This window comes from Sphaerodactylus townsendi, linkage group LG03 (genome assembly GCF_021028975.2).
Source record: "Sphaerodactylus townsendi isolate TG3544 linkage group LG03, MPM_Stown_v2.3, whole genome shotgun sequence".
NCBI lineage: Eukaryota > Metazoa > Chordata > Lepidosauria > Squamata > Sphaerodactylidae > Sphaerodactylus > Sphaerodactylus townsendi.
The window spans coordinates 119,913,244-119,933,347 of NC_059427.1; the positions used below are offsets into that span (position 1 = coordinate 119,913,244).

Here is a 20,104-nt window from a genome sequence, read left to right on the forward strand (position 1 = left end):
TCAGCTCAGCATTCATAGGATGGTAGAGTCTCCAATCAGAGTACTTGCCAAACTAATTTTACTTCAAAGAAAGGTAGTAATGAACAAAGTATGGCCCCACATGAACCTGCATTGAGCTTTCAGCACATGGAGGCTTCTTGATCTTTGCTCTTGAGATGTGCAAGCTGCAGATCGTACATTACAAAATCCCCGATCTTATATTACACTATCCAATTTCCTACCTGGGGATTAATATTTGTATAGTAAATGGTAACACACAAAATGGTTGTCAGAAAGCATGTCAATAAAGCTGGGTATGTCTCTGCTTGTACTGAAACATTCTTCCGAATACCTGGGCGGGGTCTCCCACTCTCCCTCTGGGCTTTTACTCGTTTAATCATAAACTGGTTTTTCTAGTCATTATTTTTTAAAGACAAGTTTCCATCTTTGCTCTTGATCACCTGCAGCCTGGGGAGGAGCCATCCAGATTCTGCTTTTAACAATCTACAGACCTTCCAGACCTTCCTGTCACACTGTCTCAACAGACGAGCAGGCAGAAGCAGCTAAAATATACCCACCCCTCCTGTGAAGAGCCCTTTGGATGCAAGGAGAGAGGAGCTAAATTACTTCCAGTATGTTCAAAGGGGTGGGTAAAGGCTCCCCCAGCAAAAGCTCCCCCAACAAGTCTCCAAGCAAGCAAGCCAAGTAAGTTATTAACTCTTTGAATGAAGTTTCTAATGTTTGCAGAATTGGAGGAGTAGGGAAGTATCACTGTCAAGAAGTCATCTTTAAGCGGGGATGCACAGGTAGGATGCTACCTACAGAAACGTCAAAAGAAATACTTGCCAAGTTCCTGGGGCAACCTACGCTGATTTATCTTCTCTGCACCAGTCCCCTCTTCTTTTCAGCATGCTAAACTCTTCTAAATATCTGTCTGGCTTTTGAGTCTTGTCAGAAGTGTGACCAAGATTGACGGCACGAATCTTACTCTGGTTTTGTTCCTAGCCGATGAGGTCCTGGGTTCTTTGGAAAAGTCAGTCTTGGTAACCTAGATGATGTTTCCTGTGTAGTTCTGTGAAAACTGTGAACTGTTTACATGCTTTAGTAGTAAGGAACCCAAAATGCAAAAGGATCTTGATAGTGAAAGAGTATAGTGAGCAATTCAAGAATCTGTATAGAAGAGTATAGTGAGCAATTCAAGAATCTGCAGAACACCAAGATATGTGACTTGTCTTTTTAAATTCTTTAATCCACTCTGTTGAGAGAGATGTTGGAAAGCTAGAAAGGCATCTACTAACAACTCAGGAATCAAAAGGAAAATGTATGGTTGGAGAGCAGGAATGTGGTACCAAATATATATGCTGTGTCTCTCCTCTCATTTTTCTGTTCATACCAGAATATGTGCAGTTCTTCATTAGAAAGGCATTAGAAGAAACACAGTCCATCAACGCTGATCTGGGTTTCTTCAGTTCACAAGTTAGATGTTTTCTGGCTATTTTTTTGGTATGGAGATCCAGATACACACAGCCTCTGACACAAAATAAGAGCTGTCAGTGCAGTGGCATAAATGCCTGCTTTGCTAGCTGCCACATTTCTCTTCTCCTTGCTGCTATTTCAATACTTCTCTGAAAAGGGTGTCATTCTCATGCATATATAATATGTGCAATGCAATGTAAAAGTTCATGTAAGAACCGGCCCAAATGGGAGAAACGAGTAAATCAAGTTGGCAGACAGTAATATAGTAGAGGAGTGATTATTTTGGATAAAGAACAGTTTCTGGATTTGTGGTTCTTTCTGGTGAATAATTAATTGCTCTATTGGGTAGAGGCCCAAAAGGGAGATTTTCAATATGCCAGCTCAACCGAGACTACTATGGGGACTCTGGAGACTTAAGATGATAGTATAGTAGGTAACAACCAACTGCTTTCTAGTCCAGCATTTGTTTCTGAGGGCCTATTGCCTAGTCTGTTGGTTAGGTCCTGGCCCACCAGGAGGACTTTCAATTAGATGTGTGCAGCACCTTCTCATTGGACCTGATTCAAACTGGATCCCCATGCACTTGGGAACTGTACGTCTTATTGTAGGGTGCATGCCTTTTTGAAAATCCTCAAGGTGAGCCTCAACACAAGCCAAGGACCGTGTAATGTGTAATTAAGCCCAAGTTACATGTTACAGTGTTTATGCATTCATCCCAGGTCCTGCCAATCAGATTTGGGACTTCTGTGGGGAAGCTGAGGCATGGATCCAGAATAATGTTTCTTGAATCACATGGACCTTTGCCTATGGAATATATTTTTCATACTTCCTCCTTCCGTGGCAGCCCAAAATGTCCCTCAAAATATTGTTTGTGTAGGTCCCCTCTCACCCAGCAACAGGATTTCCATGGGACAAGTGAGGCAAGAAAATGGTGCTCTGTGGGCAGAACTCCTTGTTCCTGTAGAAACACCAGTCTGGATCCAATAATTATTCCCCAGTTCTGTGGGGACCTGATTTGGATTGGGACCATGGAGCATGGGGAGAGGGGTCTTCAGCCTCTCTTTGCTGGGTTTTTTTTTTAAAACCTAAATGGCCCTGAAGAAACATTATTTGCATTACTGGGGAAACTCACATGTAGCCCATCAGGACACATTAATAAAATGCAACATGTAGTGCAGCCCTGAAGAGTCTTTCCATCCATGTATAACACTGAATTTTATCTCTAGTGGGTAAATATTCATGCCGGTGTGGAATAGTGACAGATTAAGATCTGGGAGTCCCAGGTTTGAATCCCTGTTCTGGGATGACTTTGAGCCAATCACATAGCTTATCCCACCTCACAGGGTTCTTGTGAGGCTAAAATGGATGAGAGAGAAAAGGATATAACCTGCTTTGGGTACCCACTAGGAAGAAAGTTGAAGTATAAATGAAGTAAATAAATAATTAAAAATAATGCTAGCCTGCTATCCTTACAAGGGAAGAATTCTGCTCAGGATGGCACTATTACTGTACTATGTCATCTGTACTATAATATCCTATTCTTGTGTAATGGATGAGTGAAGGATAATAGTTCTGCCGGTTTTTATTTTTAAAAAACAAAATATTTGTGAGACAGAAGCACTGCTGGAGAGGTAGAGTGTACACCTTGTTAAGAATGAATTAGAACACTTTTAAAATGTTCATGAAATGCAAGATGTTGAAGTTGCAAGAAAGGCAGTGCATTTGTTGCAAGCACTCCACCATAAAACAAAGTTCACATATGGAGTTAAATTGCAGGAAGTTTTGCTCATCACCAGGGAACTGATAAGCACGATCCGTTCCATACATTTATTTCCTTAAGCCACAGATCATCATAAGCCAATGGTCCATTACACACAGAATGCTTACCTCCACTGGCGTAATGCCCATTGGGCAAGGTGGGCAGCTGCCCAGGGCATCACCTTGTGGGGGGCATCAAAATGCTGGGTTCGTTTTGGGGTATTTTAGTGGTTTTCCATTTTTGGCCTGCAGGGGGCGCAGTTTTTTGACTAGCGGCGCCAAAATTTCAGTGTATCATCCGGAGACTGTCCTTATGCTACCCCCCAAGTTTGGTGAGGTTTGGTTCAGGGAGTCCAAAGTTATGGACTCCCCGAGATGCCTTCCTATCCCCATTGTTCTCCAATGGGAGCTAATAGGAGATAGGGCTACAGTTTTGAGGGTCCCATAACTTTGGCCTCCCTGAAGCCAAACTCTGCATCAAAACCTGGGGGTATCATTAGGGCAGTCTCCTCTGATGGAGCAGACTTCGAAAGCTTCTGAGACTGTGCCCTCAGAAATGTGCCCGCCCTCAGCGCCTGCAACTCACAGTGGCCTTACTATCGCAGAAAACTCAATAAGCAGAACAAAGATTCTTTGGCAAATTTGGGGATGTTCTTGCAGGGAGGGCATTCTTGGATTTATCAGCACTAAAATTTTAGGGTACATCTCATCTGGAGACTGTCATGATGGGACCACCCCAAGCATTTGGTGCAGTTTGAACAGGGGTCCAAAGTTATGGACCTTCAAAGGGCAGCCCCATCTCCTTAGCAAAGAATGTGGGATGGGGTACCCCATTTTGAGGGTCCATAAGCTCCCTCTGATCCCCTAAACCAAACTGCACCACACCTTGGGGTTGCCATCATGACAGTCTCCAGATGATACCCTGACATTTTGGTGCTGATACATCCAAAAATGCGCCCCCCTTCAGGAACATCCCAGAAATTTGCCCAAGAATCTTTGGTCTGCATTGAAGTTTTCTGTATTGCTGTCAATGGGGGGTGCAGGTTGTGGGGGCATGTTTGTGAAGTCACAGTCTCCTAACTTTCCGCGTCTCATCAGGAGACTGCGCTGATGATTACCCCCCCAGGTTTGATGCAGTTTGGTTCAGGGGGGCCAAAGTTATGGACCCTCAAAACTGTAGCCCCCATCTCCTATTAGCTCCCATTGAAAACAATGGGAGATGGGGCACCCCCTTTGGGAGTCCATAACTCACCAAACTTGGGGAGTAGCATAAGGACAGTCTCCTGATGATATGCTGAAATTTTGGTGCTGATATGTCTAAAAGTGCACCCCCTGCAGGCACCAATGTCCTGGTGCAAAAACAAAATTTGGTTGTGGTGGAGTGGCCGCCCATGGGGGGCGGGGGCATCCAACTCAGGTTTTGCCCAGGGCTACAGTTTGCCCAGGGCTGCCTCGTTACGCCCCTGCTTACCTCGCTGCATAGTGGGGTCTTCTTGCGTTTCTCTGTTTACACAAAAGGTGGCACACCACTGCCTGCTGTGGGCCAGCTTTTCCTGGTTCTCCTGACTCTTCTTTTCCTGGTTCTCTTAACTCCGCCCATCAACTTACTCTTAAAGGCACAAAGTTTCAAGATTGCTGCCTCTGTTAGGCCTTTAATTTACTGTTATTGCAGTTATATCGATGTTGTAGCCTTTCCAAAAATTATTCCCACTAATGAAAGAGGCAAAGGAATTCCCTAGACCACACACCGCTGAAAAAAAGGACCATGTCCTAGATTCTCCCACCCACCCACTCTCACACACACACACTTCCTGCTGCTGCTGCCAGTGGAGAGGAGAGAAGTTTGTTATTTCAATATTCCTTGGTATTTCAATATTCCTGTATTAGATCTGGCATTATTTTGATAGATCTATTATGGTACAAATGCTTCAAGTTGAAATAAAGTTTTTGAAAGTCCTCCCGATCATCAGGGAGGGAGGAAGTAGAGCAGGGGAGGCAGGGTGGAGCAAAAAAAACAAACACCTGAAGCAAAGAATATTGCAGGGCCATTTATTTCATCTTCCCTGCAAAGCAAGGGAATAAGTCACTCTTTGCCCACTCTCACAAACAACGATTATTGGATCTGCCATGAAGTGAGTGTGAGAGGAGGGAAAAGGAGTCTATAACAGAAGCTTTGCCCTGTGGAGAATCTCTCTTCAGCACAGGGCAGAGCATCAGTGAATAATCAGCCAGTATTTTCAAATGTCTGTGACATTCACACAATCACATCCCCCACTGTTTGCTCGCATAATTGACACACTATCGTCATGGAGTCTAGTACTGCAGTTTTCTATTGGCAACATATTATAATTGCACTCTTGGATAAATGAGAGAGTCCCCACAGCAACAACAAAAAGTTGAATTCCCCACATCAAATATGTGAAAATGTCCCTCCTTTTACAATTGTCAGCTCCACCTTGGGAAATCCCTGGAGATTGGGGATAATGGAGTTTGGGAGGGGATGGAGCTCAGAAAGAATGTAATGCATTGCAGTCCATTCTCCAAAGCTAGTATTTCCTCCGAGAAACTGATGTTTGTCATTCCAGGAGATCTCCAGTCCCCACCTGGAGGTTGGTAACTAATTGGCATGAAGAAAGTGATTCTTTTTTTTCCCAGAGATATCTCAGATGGTTAAATTATCTTCTGACCAATTTATATAATCATTCTGCATGCTGCTGGTTATCTACTTTTTAGTTAATTTTTTCCATTACATAATATATCACACAGCACTGTTGTCAGCATAATACTGAGGGGAGAATCATGTACACCAAATTGAATTCCTTGGAGAAATGGTGAATTAAAACTAGTGATAGATGCTAAAAACACAGCTAGAGTGTGCAATAAATTCTACCATCAGCCCACATCAGTTTGTACTAGGGCTGCCAGATCAACCTTTCAGACCCAAAGGAACACTCTGGACTTTTGAAAAAGAAAGATCCGCTATGAACTATGGGCCTGCAATGTTCCAGAACAAAAAGCAGCCTTGTAAAAATAAAGGATGTCTGTTGAAATAGGAATCATCTACAGCAGAAGCCTGAGGTGACTTGAACTGATAGTTCAGTATATATTTCTGATGGGGAGCGGGGGTGTTTTTGTTTTTTGCAATCCATTTTACATATTTTGGACATTTTTGTGGTTCAGATTGTCACTGGCTTGTTAAAACTTTTCAGTACCCTATTTTTGAAAAATAAATTGCCATTATTTCAAAGCAAGACAATCTGGTAGCTTAGAGATGGAGGTAAGCAGAATTCTTAAAACCAAGTGATTCTCTAGTGCAGTGTTTCCCAACCTTTTCGATATCACAGTACCCTTGACCTCACTCTTCATATCTCATGGTACCCCTGCCATGCCCCTTCCTTCCCCTCGCAGTGCCCCTGCTTGCCACACACCCCACCTACCCCTCCCAGGGAGAAGGGAAGCACTGGGGGGGGGGGAGTGGCTGCTGATCTTGTGGCAGGCCCTGACCCCTGGGCCAGCTCCATTTCCTTGCTGGTGCCGGTGGGAGACACTGCAAAAGTGAGGGGGGCCGGTAGCGCTGCTGCGGTACCCCTGGGACATGCTCACGGCACCCCAGGGTACCACGGAACCCTGGTTGGGAATCACTGCTCTAGTGTGACGACGTAGCTACGTAGCTGTTACGTTAAAAAACAAACAAAAAAAGAAATGCACATTCACGTTCCTGCCGTAACACAACAGCCAATCAGGAACGAGGAGCAGAAGAGGCGCCGAGGTGATCCCACCCTCTGATCACAGTGCCAACACGACACCTCAGCTGCCGTACTTTACTTCGTGTGGTTCCAGTTTGATCCTAAATCGATTCCGCCAGTGGGGAATTGTTCAGTATCTGCCAAACACTCATAAACATTAACTAAAATGTCCTTTTTAGTTAGGTGTGCATTATCACTGTGGTGCAGTTAACAAAGACACACTGACAAGGTCATGGTGAGCTCAGATGCCTTGGTGTTTTGCCTCCCATACTTCCCTCTTAAGCTCCAGGGAATGGAGTGAGGAGACTGATGTTGCCTATATTGTTAGGAGTAGCTTCATATATTACAAACATCTGCCAGCCCCCAAGCAGTCACTTCCACATTCAAGTCTACTACTTCCTTGTAATATTCAGAGAGGAAACTGTGTATTGGAATGTAGCTACAAAGACTGATTTCACGTCTCAAGCCTGTACAAATTTCCTGTATCCTTTTTGAACATTACAAACAGGCACCACAAGGCAAATACAGAATGAAATGCAGAGTTAGCACTTGTTGGAAGGAAATGAAGTTGTTTTAAAAGGAAGAAAAGAAAAATACACATTTGGATTTAGGATTGTAGTTATATCAGAAGCAGCTGAGTATAATTTTGCTGTCAAACTAAGTTTATTGTAAGTATATCTTTAAATGAAACAACTTCTCCTTTCCTTCCGCAAGAAAGGCTAGGCTCAGGCTAACTAGGGTTGCCATCCCCCCATCTTGAGGTGGGGGAACCCTACCCCCTAGGCCTCACATCCTTGCTGCCCAGCAGGTGGCCCAGCAAGGGGACTAATTGGCAGTAGAAGAGGTCTACACCAGCGTCTCAGAGCTGTCGCTGGCAACAGGCCAATGGCTTCTGGTGTGCACTGGAAATTATGTCATTGGGTCACCTACAATGTGGGAGCGCTCTAATATTTGTGCAAATACTACATGGTAAAAATGGCATCTACAATAGTTTTTGCCCAAGTACCAGAGCATCCGTCTGTCACTGGCAACCTGATGGTTTCACTTCCAGCCCCAACCTGTTATTTTCCCTGCCAGCCCCAGAACTGCCCGCAGGCTAGGGTTCCCAGGTCCCCAATAATGGTAGACAATTTCCCAGGATTGCTGCTACTGTCCATTGACTCTCAGATGTTTGGTGGGCAGAAGCAGGTTGGCAAAAAGAACTGGGAAACTATCTGCACCAGCATGAGGCAAGGGGGTGCTCTATCATTCTCCCTAACATTCTATGGAAACCATAAAGTTTTTGGCCAATTGCTAGAGTATCCCCCAGTGTAGTGCCAGCACCTGCACCTGCCTCCCTTCAGCTCCTGCCTGTTTCCAAGAGAGATCTGACAACCCTATTCACATTAGGTAACTAATGTGAATAGGAATTGTCAGCCTCAGATGGGGCCTGGGGATTTCCTGGAAATGATGTCCAGAAGTCAATGGCTGCTTCGGAGGATGGAATCTGTGGCATTATATCCTACAGAGGTCCCTCCCCTTCCCAGATCATGTGGGCCTACAAATTTCCCAACTCAGAGTTGAAAACCTCATTTATGTGTACCAAAAGGTCAGTTCACTACTCAAGCTGCTAGGTTGGTCTGTGTGGGGCCTGCTCTGGACCTCAGCCAGGCAGATACCACTGTTCCTCCATGTTAAAAACAAACAAACCAGAGATCATTTAACAGTCTTCCTATTATTAAACTCATTTTCTACTTGCGTGGAGGATTTTTCACCTGCAGTCTGGTATGGTTCATTAGCCCCCTCAGAGCTCTCATTGTTCCCTCACTCTGTCGCTTGGAGCAGGCTCAAATATAAACCACTCCTTATTCCAGATTTTTTTTTAATTAGTCTGTTTACCTATTTTTGTAAGGACCATAAGAACAGGATTAGGCACAGAAAACAAATGCTAGCTAGACTTTGAATATTGCTTTATCCAAATCAGAAGGCTTTAGCCAAGGAGCAAAACTTCATTTCCATTGTAGAATATTTAATTTTTTTTTATTTTGTAAAATAGATCCCTTTTTATCAGAACTTTTCTTAAGGGGACAGCATGGAGTGTGTGTTTATGGGATTTTATGGCATTTTCCTTTGAGCATTTTTTGATAAGTAAAGTTTATTGCTGGAGAGTTGTTTGCCTGTGATGTGTGTGTGAACTTTGTTGGACTGTTGTAATTTTTCTTTTGGATTTTATGATGTTGTTTTATTGTTGTGATGAAAACCACCTTAGCTGTCAAGCAAAATCAGTATTGAATGCAAAAAAAAAAACCCTTCTCAGAAGCAAACATCTTCCCTCTCATCATAAGTGATATCTGAGCAGCTGGCAAACAAATCACTTTTGTAATTAGTTCTTTAAAGGAACCAAACAAAAAAAAGCTGTGGGATCCTGGCTTTATGACCCCTGATAACTTCTGACCAGCCTTGGATGGTCTCCAAACATTGTTGTAAAAGTCAGATAAGAACATCAATTAATTACAGGAAAACAGTTATGCAGAGGGTGGCGTAGAACATACTTTCAGGAGAAAGTTGTTTATCAAAATGAGGATTTTTTTTAAAAAAAAACAGCAGTTAATTTATTTACTTCATTTATACCTACCTTTCACCCAGCATGGACCCAAAGTGGCTTACATCCTTCTCCATCCTATCCACAAAACAATCCCAGTCTGTGGGTTAGACTGATAGTGTGCAACTGGTCCAGGGTCTCTCAGTGACCTTTTTTTGGCAGAATGGGGATTAAAACCTGGGCCTCTCATAGCTTAGTCCAGTGATGGCGAACCTTTTCAAGACCGAGTGCCCAAATTGCAACCCAAAACCCACTTATTTATCACAAAGTGCCAACACAGCAATTTAACTTGAATACTGAGGTTTTAGTTTAGGAAAAAACGGTTGGCTCGGGAGTAAGCTTGGTGAAGCAACCGTGCAATGTTTCAAATGGGTGAATCATGACCCTAGGAGGGTTTACTCAGAAGCAAGCCCCATTGCCAGCAACCGAGCTTACTCCCAGGTGAAGGATCCTGCCCAGGCCAGCCTAGATTGGTTCTGGCGATAATCCCAAGCAGTATGTGGGAACATTTCTCCTTATCTCACATGCATCAGGCAGCATCTCCAAACAAAGATAGAACACTCGGTAATTATGTGAATTTAGAAAAGAACAGTTACTGAATGACACGCAGACTGACAGATAACAAGGAAAGGCTTCATGAGCCGGTCGCTGTTCACTTCAGATGGAATTCAGTTCTTGGGCTGGTCTGACTAACAATAAAGGTGGGTCAGTCTAATATTTATAATACCTTGCGGTTTCCTGCCGTCACTTATCGTACAATACATTGTGAAGCATGAATAATTTTGCATTTGCTGTGACTTTTCTTCGATTAGGTCAGTTGGCGAAGGTGCAGAAAGCCAAATAGCTCCATGGGGCTGTCTCAACATGCCCATAAGGCAGCATGGTAATGACTAATGCTCCTGCTGTCTCAAAAGAAAGCAACTGTTGGGTGGTGCTGGGTTTTTGCTTCAACTACTGCTCCTCATTCCTCATTCCTGGCAGGGGGGAGCCCTTGTGGTGTCAGCAAGAAACAAACAGCTTGTGCAACTGGCTGAGAAATCAAAAACTAGTTTCTGTCAGCCTCACTATTAAGGTCAATAGCCTCTTCAGAGGAGAACAGGGGGCCTGCCTGCATACCTTTTCCTGTTTTTTTCTGGATTTTCCTACAAGTGACATCGCTCTGTTTACAATGGCAATTTTTAATTCATTTTCTTTCCCCTGCCAACTGCTGGAGTGCTGGCAGGCAGGACCTACTGGGGGCAGGAGATCTCCCGCTGCCAGCAGGCAGGCGGCAACCCTATTTGACACGCGAGCATCAAAAACTGGGAATTCACCGATGTTTGTGAACATTCATTCCTACTCTGTGAGCACAGAAGTTGGCAAAGGTGTAGAAGCACTTAATTTAAGTGTATTAGTTTCTAACATCTGATATTATACAAGGAACACTTTGCAGAGGGAATCAACTTCGTTTGCTATAATTTATTCCCACAATATCATGTTTTGCCAGAATCCTTCACTAAGGGTGATGATTATTTTTCGCTCTTTCCACAATGGGAGAGAAAAACAGCTATTGTTAAGGTCATCAGCTCAGGATTCTGAAATTCCTCAAGATTTGTGGGTGGAGAATGGGGAAGGTAGCATCTGGGGGAGAGGAGAAACCTCAGTAGGGTATAATGCCATAGAACCAGAGGTGGGATACAGCAGGTTCTCACAGGTTCCCGAGAGTAGGTTACTAATTATTTGTGTGTGCCTAGAGGGGGTTACTAATTGGTGATTTTGCCATGTGATTTTTGCCTTAGTTACGCCCCTCCTCCTCCTCAGCAGTAGCACGCAGAACTTGAAGCAGTCTAGCAGGAGGTGAACTGGCGTGTGTGGCAGCCTGTGCCTGCGTTTCCCGCCCAAGGACCGGCGCAGTGGCTGCGTCCTTGCCACAGCCCTGCCCAGGAATGCCCTGCCCCCGGAATGCCCGGCCACGCCCCCGTTGTGGCCCGGCCACGCCCCCGTTGTGTCCCGCCCAGCCCCATTGGTGCTACGCCACAGTTTGAATCCCACCACCATGGGAACCTGTTACTAAAATTTTTGGATCCCACTACTGCATAGAACCCATCCTCCAAGGTTGCCATTTGCTCCAGGAGAACTTATCTCTGAAGTCTGAAGATCAGTTTTAATTCTAAAATATCTTCAGGCCCAATCTGGAGGTTGGCAACCCTTGAACTGTTCATTTCAACAGAGTGGTATACTCATTTAAACAGTGGTATTGGAAGTCAGCAATGGGTCAGTGGAATACTGCAGTTATATTATCATGCTGCTAGCAATATGCCTTTATTAGAAGAGTGTGTGAAAAGGGTAGTTTCCAAGTGGGTTTAGAATGCTGTATCTGTTTAGGATTGAACTGTTGCTTGATTTGCTGATTCTCATCTAGTTTATTATGGCCCCCGAATGTCAAAATCTGTCTTCAAGAAAGACACAAAATTGCTCATGAAGCCAAATAGTTAAATATTTGAGAACTACTAATTTGGGGATTAGGGGCCATGGAGCTTTCCTGGGAAACATTTCTGTCAGAATATAATAATTAAGCTGTAAGCTTGGAAAGAAACTAGCCCAGAACTTCCTTGCCCAGAGATGTGAGTTCCTCTGACCTAGGGCGGAATGGTTGTAATCCCTTCCCTGTTTGCTTGCACAATCTTGCCTTTTCAAAGCATCCTATGTAATTTGACTTGTACTTTTTAGATACCTGCTGTTCTAGCTTCACTGCTCTCTCTGTGTGTGAAAGGCCCAGACTGCCTATTATGTGACATGTATGGGCATTGCTGATGTATGTCTGCCTAAGTAATGTTTAGCTGAAAATATGCATAATGTGATGTGATCGTATAAGGATCTCGCTGTCTTCTGTTTTGCTTTCTTGCCAGTTGCTTGAGGCAATAAAGTGTGTTGTCTATTGGTAGGTGGGCCCCATCAGTTGCAAAACCATGTTGACAACTGATGTCAGGCCTTGCAGGGCTGGCTCACAGCACAATTTCAGGAGGGCTGGTCAAGAGGAGAGGCTACTTCCAGTATCTGTAGAAAAATGGCACCTAGGATAAGCACTACCGGCTTACTCTGCCCCCTGCAACCCCACGTGGAATTCAAGGGCCAGTGAATTTAATGCTGAGCTTAGCTTGGCCAAGTCCAGCTTCAAGCTGCAGGCTTCAAGCCTGCAGTTTAAAACTCAACCTAGCCAGGCTGAGCTCAGTGTTGGACTGAGCAGTTGCTCAGCCCAGCTCCAGTTTGCTCAGCCCAGCTCCAGGCTGGTTCTGCCCCGAAGTTTGTTTGTTTGTTTGTTTGTTTGTTGTATTTAATATACCGCCCCATCCCTGAAGGGCTCTGGGAGGTGTACAGGTTAAATAAAACATAATCAGTTAAAATTTCTACCTAAAACCACAAATTAAGCATCACAAACTACAACTCTTAACTCCACAAAATCAGGTGACAACATCAGCACACAGCAACTCACCAAGGGCGGCCAAAACAGTAAATGTACAAGTTAAAGATGGAATATAAGATGCAGGGAATAGCACCCTCAATGGCTGACCTCCCCAAAAGCTTGGTGGAACAACTCCGTCTTGCAAGCCTTGCGAAACTGTTCTAGGTCCCACAGGGCCCAGATGGCTGAAGGGAGAGTGTTCCACCAGGCTGGGGCCAGGGTACTAAAGGCCCTAGCTTGGGCGGATGCCAGCTGTATTATACAGGGGCCTGGAACCACCAGTAAATTGGTTTCTGCCAAATGCAGAGGCCAAGCAGGGACATATGGGGACATATGTTTCACCTCCAAAAGTCAGGTGGAGCGTGGGGACAGAGCTAGCAGGGTAAAGCTGGAGCCGAGCAGAGCAGAGCAACTGCTCAGTATGACGCTGAGCTCAGTGTTGAACAAACCCAGGCCCCCCAACTCCACATGGAGTTCAGGTTATGGGCAAGCCCAGTTGAATGCTGAGCTCAGACAGGCATGGTTCAGTGTTCAACTGGGCACCCCCACTCCTAAACTCTACATGGACTGGGGCACAGTCCAATAGTGGCTGCTTGGAGACTGCAGAGCACAGGCTGATGTCCCCTTCAAAGGGTGGCACCCAGGGTATGTGCCATGCCTTATCCCACCCTTGATATGCCTCTGACTCCCGGACTTGCCCCCCACCAAAGCAACATAGTATTGTCGAAGGCTTTCACGGCCAGATTCAACTGGTTGTTGTGGGTTTTCTGGGCTGTGTGGCTGTGGTCTGGTGGATCTTGTTCCTAACTGGACACAGTGTGTGACAGACTTCCCTCTGTGATACACCTCTGAAGATGCCAGCCACAGATGCAGGCTAAACGTTAGGAACAAGATCTACCAGATCATAGCCACACAGCCCAGAAAACCCAAAGCAACATAAGTTTGTAAGACTGAAAATGCCCATTGCTCCCCCAGCCTGCATCACCCAGACTTCCTTGGAGTAGCACAATACCTTCAGTCAGTCAAACACAGAGGTGAATGGTTCTAACTGGCAAAATTACTTACACAAAATGAATTAACCCAGTATGTTAACTGTGGATGCAAAGAGAGAAAATTATTTGTCAAAAAAAGATTTTGAATTCAGTATTCTGTAAAACTTCCATAGGCAGGAACTTATTCTACACATAGGACTAATTCTACATAAACATCCAATGTGATATAAATTATCTTAATACAAATGTAGAACCAGCAAGGACCTGTAAGGGCATCTAATTTTTCCCCTCCACCATTTTTATTCTTTCCCTCAATGAAAGCCCCCATAGCTAAGGTGACCAGATTTTTACTCCTGTAACGCGGCCGCAGGAGCACACTGCCTTTTGCGGCGCTCCCCGGTCAGGAAACAGGGAAGCGCCCCAGAAGTGGCCAGCTTGACAGCATGGGGAGGCTTTTTCTGCTTGACCCGCAGGAGCGCATTGCCTAATCGGGACAATTTTAAAACCCGCGGGATGCAGGACACATTGCGGAAAAGCGTGAGTGTCCCTCCAAAAGCGGGACGGCTGGTCACCTTACCCATAGCCTTTCTCCTTTTCCTGCTTCCTTCTCTTCTTCCCATCCACAAGGTCACCCATCTTTCTCAGCCCCCCTGTCTTTGGCTTTCCCTCCTTTTCTCCCCCTGGCAGCCTCCGCCTGGAAAAATGTTGGTTCAGTTGTGTGGTGCTAGCCTATTCTGTGGTGAAGTAACTGCAAAAACTTCTAGAGGGCACTTTACTTTCTCCTGTATCCACCTCCCCACACAACTTGCTTTCCCCCCTCTCCTGGCAATCCTAGGGTAGCCAGCCTCCAGGAGATGGTTGGGGAATCTCCTGCTATTACAACTGATCTCCAGGCAACAGAGATTAGTTCATCTGGAAAAAATTATCTCAGTGGCATCATTCTCCATTGAAGTCCCTCCCAACCCCAAACCTCACACTCCTCAGCCTCCACTCCCAAAATCTCCAGATATTTCCCTATCTGGAGATGGCCAGGCTAGGCAACCTCCATAACTCACCTTTTCCTGTTTCCTCTTGCATTCCCACCCACCTACCAACCAACCTGGCTTTTGTCTGTCCCCCATTTTTAGCTACATTTGTTCATTTACACCCCACCTTTCTTCACAGTGAGGACCCAAAGCATCTTATATTCTTTTCCTCTCCTCCATTTAACCTCACAACAACCCTGTGAGGTAGCTTAAGTTGTGAATATGTAACTGGCCCAAGGTCATCCAGTGAGTCACAGTGGTGATTAGAACCTTTGTCTCCTCCTAGTACGAACCTCTAACTGCTACACAGTGCTAGCTTTTGTGGGGTGGCTGCTGTTAAACAATGGCAAGTAGCCAGTTCTGGCTGAGTCATGACAGTTGCATGGTATCAATGATGCTGGGCCTGGCCTCAATGTGTACTTCTTCAAAGACCAAAGCAGCACTAGAAAGGGCCCTGCCCTGACCCTGCCTTTAATTGACAGAAACCAAAGCTTGAATGTATTGTCGAAGGCTTTCACGGCCAGAATCACTGAGGTGCTGTGTGGTTTCCAGGCTGTATGACCGTGTTCTAGCAGCATTCTCTCCTGACGTTTCGCCTGCACCAGATGCTGTATGCCAGCCCCAGATGCAGGCAAACTGTCAGGAGAGAATGCTGCTAGAACACGGCCATATAGCCCAGAAACCACACAGCACCCCAAAACTTGAATGCTGCCAATATTGTTGTGATCATTTAGTAGTAATGACTACCAACCGCAGTTGTTTCTTAAAACAGCAGGCAGAGCTTCTGTTATTTTGGAAAGGTTTTTAAAACTTCTAAAATTAAGATTTCAGATTTTTCTACAAATGAGGTTTTCTTCAGGTTTGTAGAAAGATTGAAGTCTATAAAGTTGTGCATGGGGTAGAAAATGTTGACAGAGAGGAAATTTTCTCTCTTTCTCACAATACTAGAACCAGGGGGCATACATTGAAAATGCTGGGGGGAAGAATAAGGACTAATAAAAGGAAACACTTCTTCACGCAACGTGTAGTTGGTGTTTGGAATATGCTGGCACAGGAGGTGGTGATGGCCACTAACCTGGATAGCTTAAAAAGGGCTTAGACAGATTGATGGAGAAGTCGATCTATGGCTACCAATTTTGATCCTCTTTGATCTGAGATTGCAAATGCCTTAGCAGACCAGGTGCTCAGGAGCAGCAGCAGCAGCAGGTCATTGCTTTCACATGCTGCATGTGAGCTCCCAAAGGCACCTGGTGGGCCACTGCGAGTAGCAGAGTGCTGGACAAGATGGACTCTGGTCTGATCCAGCTGGCTTGTTCTTATGTTCTTAAAGATCTGTCTTGTCTGTTCATGGCTCCAGATTCTGAATTTAAATATCCACAGATTTGGTTACATTGAGAATTAGATATATTAATGATGATATTTATTAAAGGGCAGCTAAAATGATTTTCAAAACTTTTCCCTAGAAAACATTTAATCGTGATTCTTAAAGAATATTACAGAAGAGGTTGTTTTAATCTTTTGTCAAACTTCCAATTAGGGTTGCCAGCTCTGAATTGGGAAATTCCCATGTGACTGGTGAGAGCCATTCTGATGTAGTTGTTAAGAGTGGCAGATTCTAATCTGGAGACCCCCTCCTTCTCATAAAGCCCTCTGGGTTGCCTTGGGTCAGTCAAAATTCTCTGAGAATCCTCTCAGCCTCACCTACCTCACAAGGTGGCTGTTGTGGGTAGAGGAAGGGATTATGATTGCAAGTCATGTTGAGACTTCTTAAAGTGGAGAAAAGCAGGGTATAAAAACCAACTCTTCTTCTTCTAGAGATTTGGGGGTGGATCCTGGGAGGGGAGGGTTTGTGAGGGGAGGGATCTCAGCAGGGTACAATGGTATGGTATGGTAGTTATGTTTAATTTATATACTGCCCTCCCCTGAAAGGCTCAGGACGGTGCACAATAGCATAATAATCAAAACATCATGCTACAAACATCAAAAATATAATATCGATAAACAAGGATCAGAAAACATAACCTCATAATATCATAGCATCATAAACATAACATCATTGACATAACATCATAACATCAAAACATAACATCATAAATAACAATAAGCATAGAATCATAAAACAGAACATTAAGAATCCCTCTCCAAAGCAGCCCTTTTCTCCAGGGGAATAGATTTTTCTAGCATGGAGATCAGTTGAAGTTCTACTAGATCTCTGGCAACTCTGTTCCTAATATATTCCCCCATCCTTCCACCCTTCAAATTTACACAGAATTATTCTGTGGAATAATTTTGGAAAGGTAACATAGACAAGGCCAATGTCAGATTTAGAATCTCTCACTGTGGCATTTAACAGTGTCAATAAATGATAGCTCCTCATAGTATTCTTCCACGCATAAAATAATGTCCTTATAATACAGACTGTTGAGGCAACCCCATTTCATGCAGTCCCATAGGAAAGCATCTGAACCTCACCTCCAATGAACACATGCAAAGACCATCATTTGAGAACACTGGCATAGTGAGGGAGGCACAAAGGGGCAACAGCCCTGTGTGCCATTTCCTGGGTGTGGCCTGATGCCCCCTCACAATTGCGCCACAGCCCTGTTTGGGGCTGGGTGCAGTTAAATGCCAGTCACCAGAGCTAGCCCCACTCCTAAACACCATGTACAGCTTGGGAGAGAGCTTCAAACATCACATGGAGTTTCGAAATTCGGCCGGAACCGGCTAGAGCTGCAGCCACCACCCCTCAGGCACTTCGGAGCAACCCATTTGCTGCTGGCCTCAGCTTTCCAGGTCCAGATTTAAACTGCAGGCTGGCAACTGGAATCCTGCAGTTCAAAACTGACCCCAAGCCTCACTAGAGCACAGGTGGCTGATCGGCTGTAGTTTTATTCTGTTGGCTCCACCCACAAACACACACCACCAGCTCCACCTGACTGGAGGTGGAGCTTGTGGGTGGAGCCAACAGCATAAAACCAGAGATAGTCAGCCTTTGTGGTCAGTTTGGCCCACTCTGAACTTCATTGAAGAACAGGGCGGAGTGACTGGTGCCACACTCGAACTCCACATGGAGTTTGAGGGTGGGCCAGTTAGGCTGGCCCCACTGGTCAGCTGCATGACAAAGGTGCAGCTGGGAGCAGGGAGAAGCAGTGCCCTGGGTGAGCCCCAGGGAATGCTTTAATAAGCTACACCCCTGCTTGAGAAGTACAAAATCAGAGGAAATTCTGGTCAATAGTTGAATTTTAGGAAGACAGCCGAGGAAGAGGGAGGCATCACTGATGGAAATTCTATCTATTAACAGAGGTTTATTGTGGTTCCAAACTCCTTTCATTGTTTTCTTATTAAATGGTAAATTGGAGAAATGCCATAATTGTTCTATGAGTAGCCAATAATATTTACGGAGGAGGAGGAGGAGGAGGAGGAGTTATAATCCAGCTGGGCTTGGTTTACCTGCTACAGTATAAGAGCACAACTATTCATCTGGCCTTGTCCTCAAGCAAATTATTTTTATTTTCCTCCACTTGTTTTCTCTTGTCCTAGATCTTCAGGCACCAATGACCTGGCTGTGCTTATCTCCCGCATGCAAAGAAATGCAGACCAAGTGGAAAAGGATGTTCTTGAAACACAAAACAAGCTCAAACAGGTAAATTTGGGAAATCAATAGTACCTGTACCATAAGCAAGGACGTAGGTGGGGGGGGGGGTTATCAGGTTCAACCCCCCCATTACATGTCCGAAGCTCTGTCCCTGTTTGTGGTTTTTTCTAGTGTTTTTTCAGTTTTTGGCCTGCAGGGGGTGCATTTTTTAGGCAAGCAGCACCTCTCTGATCTGCTATGCTGTTTCAGGAGAAGTTCAAGATTTCTAGACTGATCTTGGGCATGATGAATAGTATTGAAAACTTAGTACAGTAGAATTAGCTGGATCAGATCAAACATGCACCTACTCCAGTGTTTTCTGTCTTCAGTGGTGATCAGCTCAAGTACATCTGAGGTGCTTTATCTGTTGTCCTTCCTCAGCATCTGATACTGAGGGTCAAACTACACATTCAGGTTTTTAATGAGTTGTGTCTGGGTTCTTCATAGCCACATAGTAGCTCTGGGGAATGACTGTTTAACTATAAGGGAGAGCCCAAATGGGAAATGCTGCTGCTTGGAGGAGAGGGGTTGCTCCTGCCATCCATAGAGCAGCAACAACGTGTTGTTTCCGTCCTGGGGAATTGCTTTGGGGAAAGGCGGGAGCATTTCTCCCCCTGGCCCCTGGCATTTCTCCCCGCCCCCCCGCCCCCGGCAACCCTGAGCTTGTTTGGGTTCTTTATTTTTGAAAGTAACATAATAGTCATCAATGTATTCTATGAAAACCCTGCTTGGACTTATGAAAATGCAGGGACAGAGAACCTCACAAAAACATAATAGTGGCCTTCTTTATTTGTATGTTCACGCTGCAGTATCTAATGGGAGTGGTTCTCATGCCTCTACTTTTCTGATTGCAGGATATCAGTAACCACCAGCAAAACCAGCCTTTTGAATTCCAGCAAGAGAATGCCAAAAATCTGAAAGAGGCAGAAATACTACTGAAAGACCTTTTCCTGGACGTGGACAAAGTCAAGCGACTAAGGCATCCTCAGGCTTTCGAAATAGAGAAAGAGTGAGTAGTGGACCAATCGCAATTGTAACCCATCTGCTGTATCAAATCTTGGCTAAAATGAAATATCAAGTAAGTGCATGGAAGCACTTTTAGGCAGCTGCCAAAAACAGGTAGTGCAGTGGTTCTCAACCTTCCTAATGCCGCAACCCTTTAATACAGTTCCTCATGTTGTGGTGACCCCCAACCCTAACATTTATCCATTTTACAGATGGAGAACACTGATGCAGAGAGTCTTAGGCGACCCCTCTGAAAGGGTCGTTCGACCCCCAAAGGTGTCCCGACTCCCAGGTTGAGAACCACTGAGGTAGCGTGTATTCTTACACCAGCGGAGACAGCATGTCATTTCAGCAAGAGAGAGAAGCAGAGGCAACTCTGCCGTCCTGTTTCTCCCCAAGCCCTTTTATTGACAGTTTACAAGAGGAAAAACAAACAAGGCAGGCAGGGGTTTGCAGCACCGGGATA

General features: G+C 44.9%; 1 protein-coding gene across 1 annotated transcript in view; it reads left to right on the plus strand.

Moving 5' to 3' along the window:
• Positions 1–473: 473 nt before the first annotated feature.
• Positions 474–20,104, plus strand: part of EVPL (envoplakin) — a 50,985-nt gene continuing 31,354 nt past the window's right edge. Inside the window, exons 1-3 of the mRNA XM_048489876.1 lie at positions 474–684; positions 18,540–18,642; positions 19,488–19,642. Of these exons, the coding sequence (XP_048345833.1) occupies positions 614–684; positions 18,540–18,642; positions 19,488–19,642 (329 nt within the window). The 5' untranslated portion in view covers positions 474–613. The remainder of the gene's footprint in view (positions 685–18,539; positions 18,643–19,487; positions 19,643–20,104) is intronic.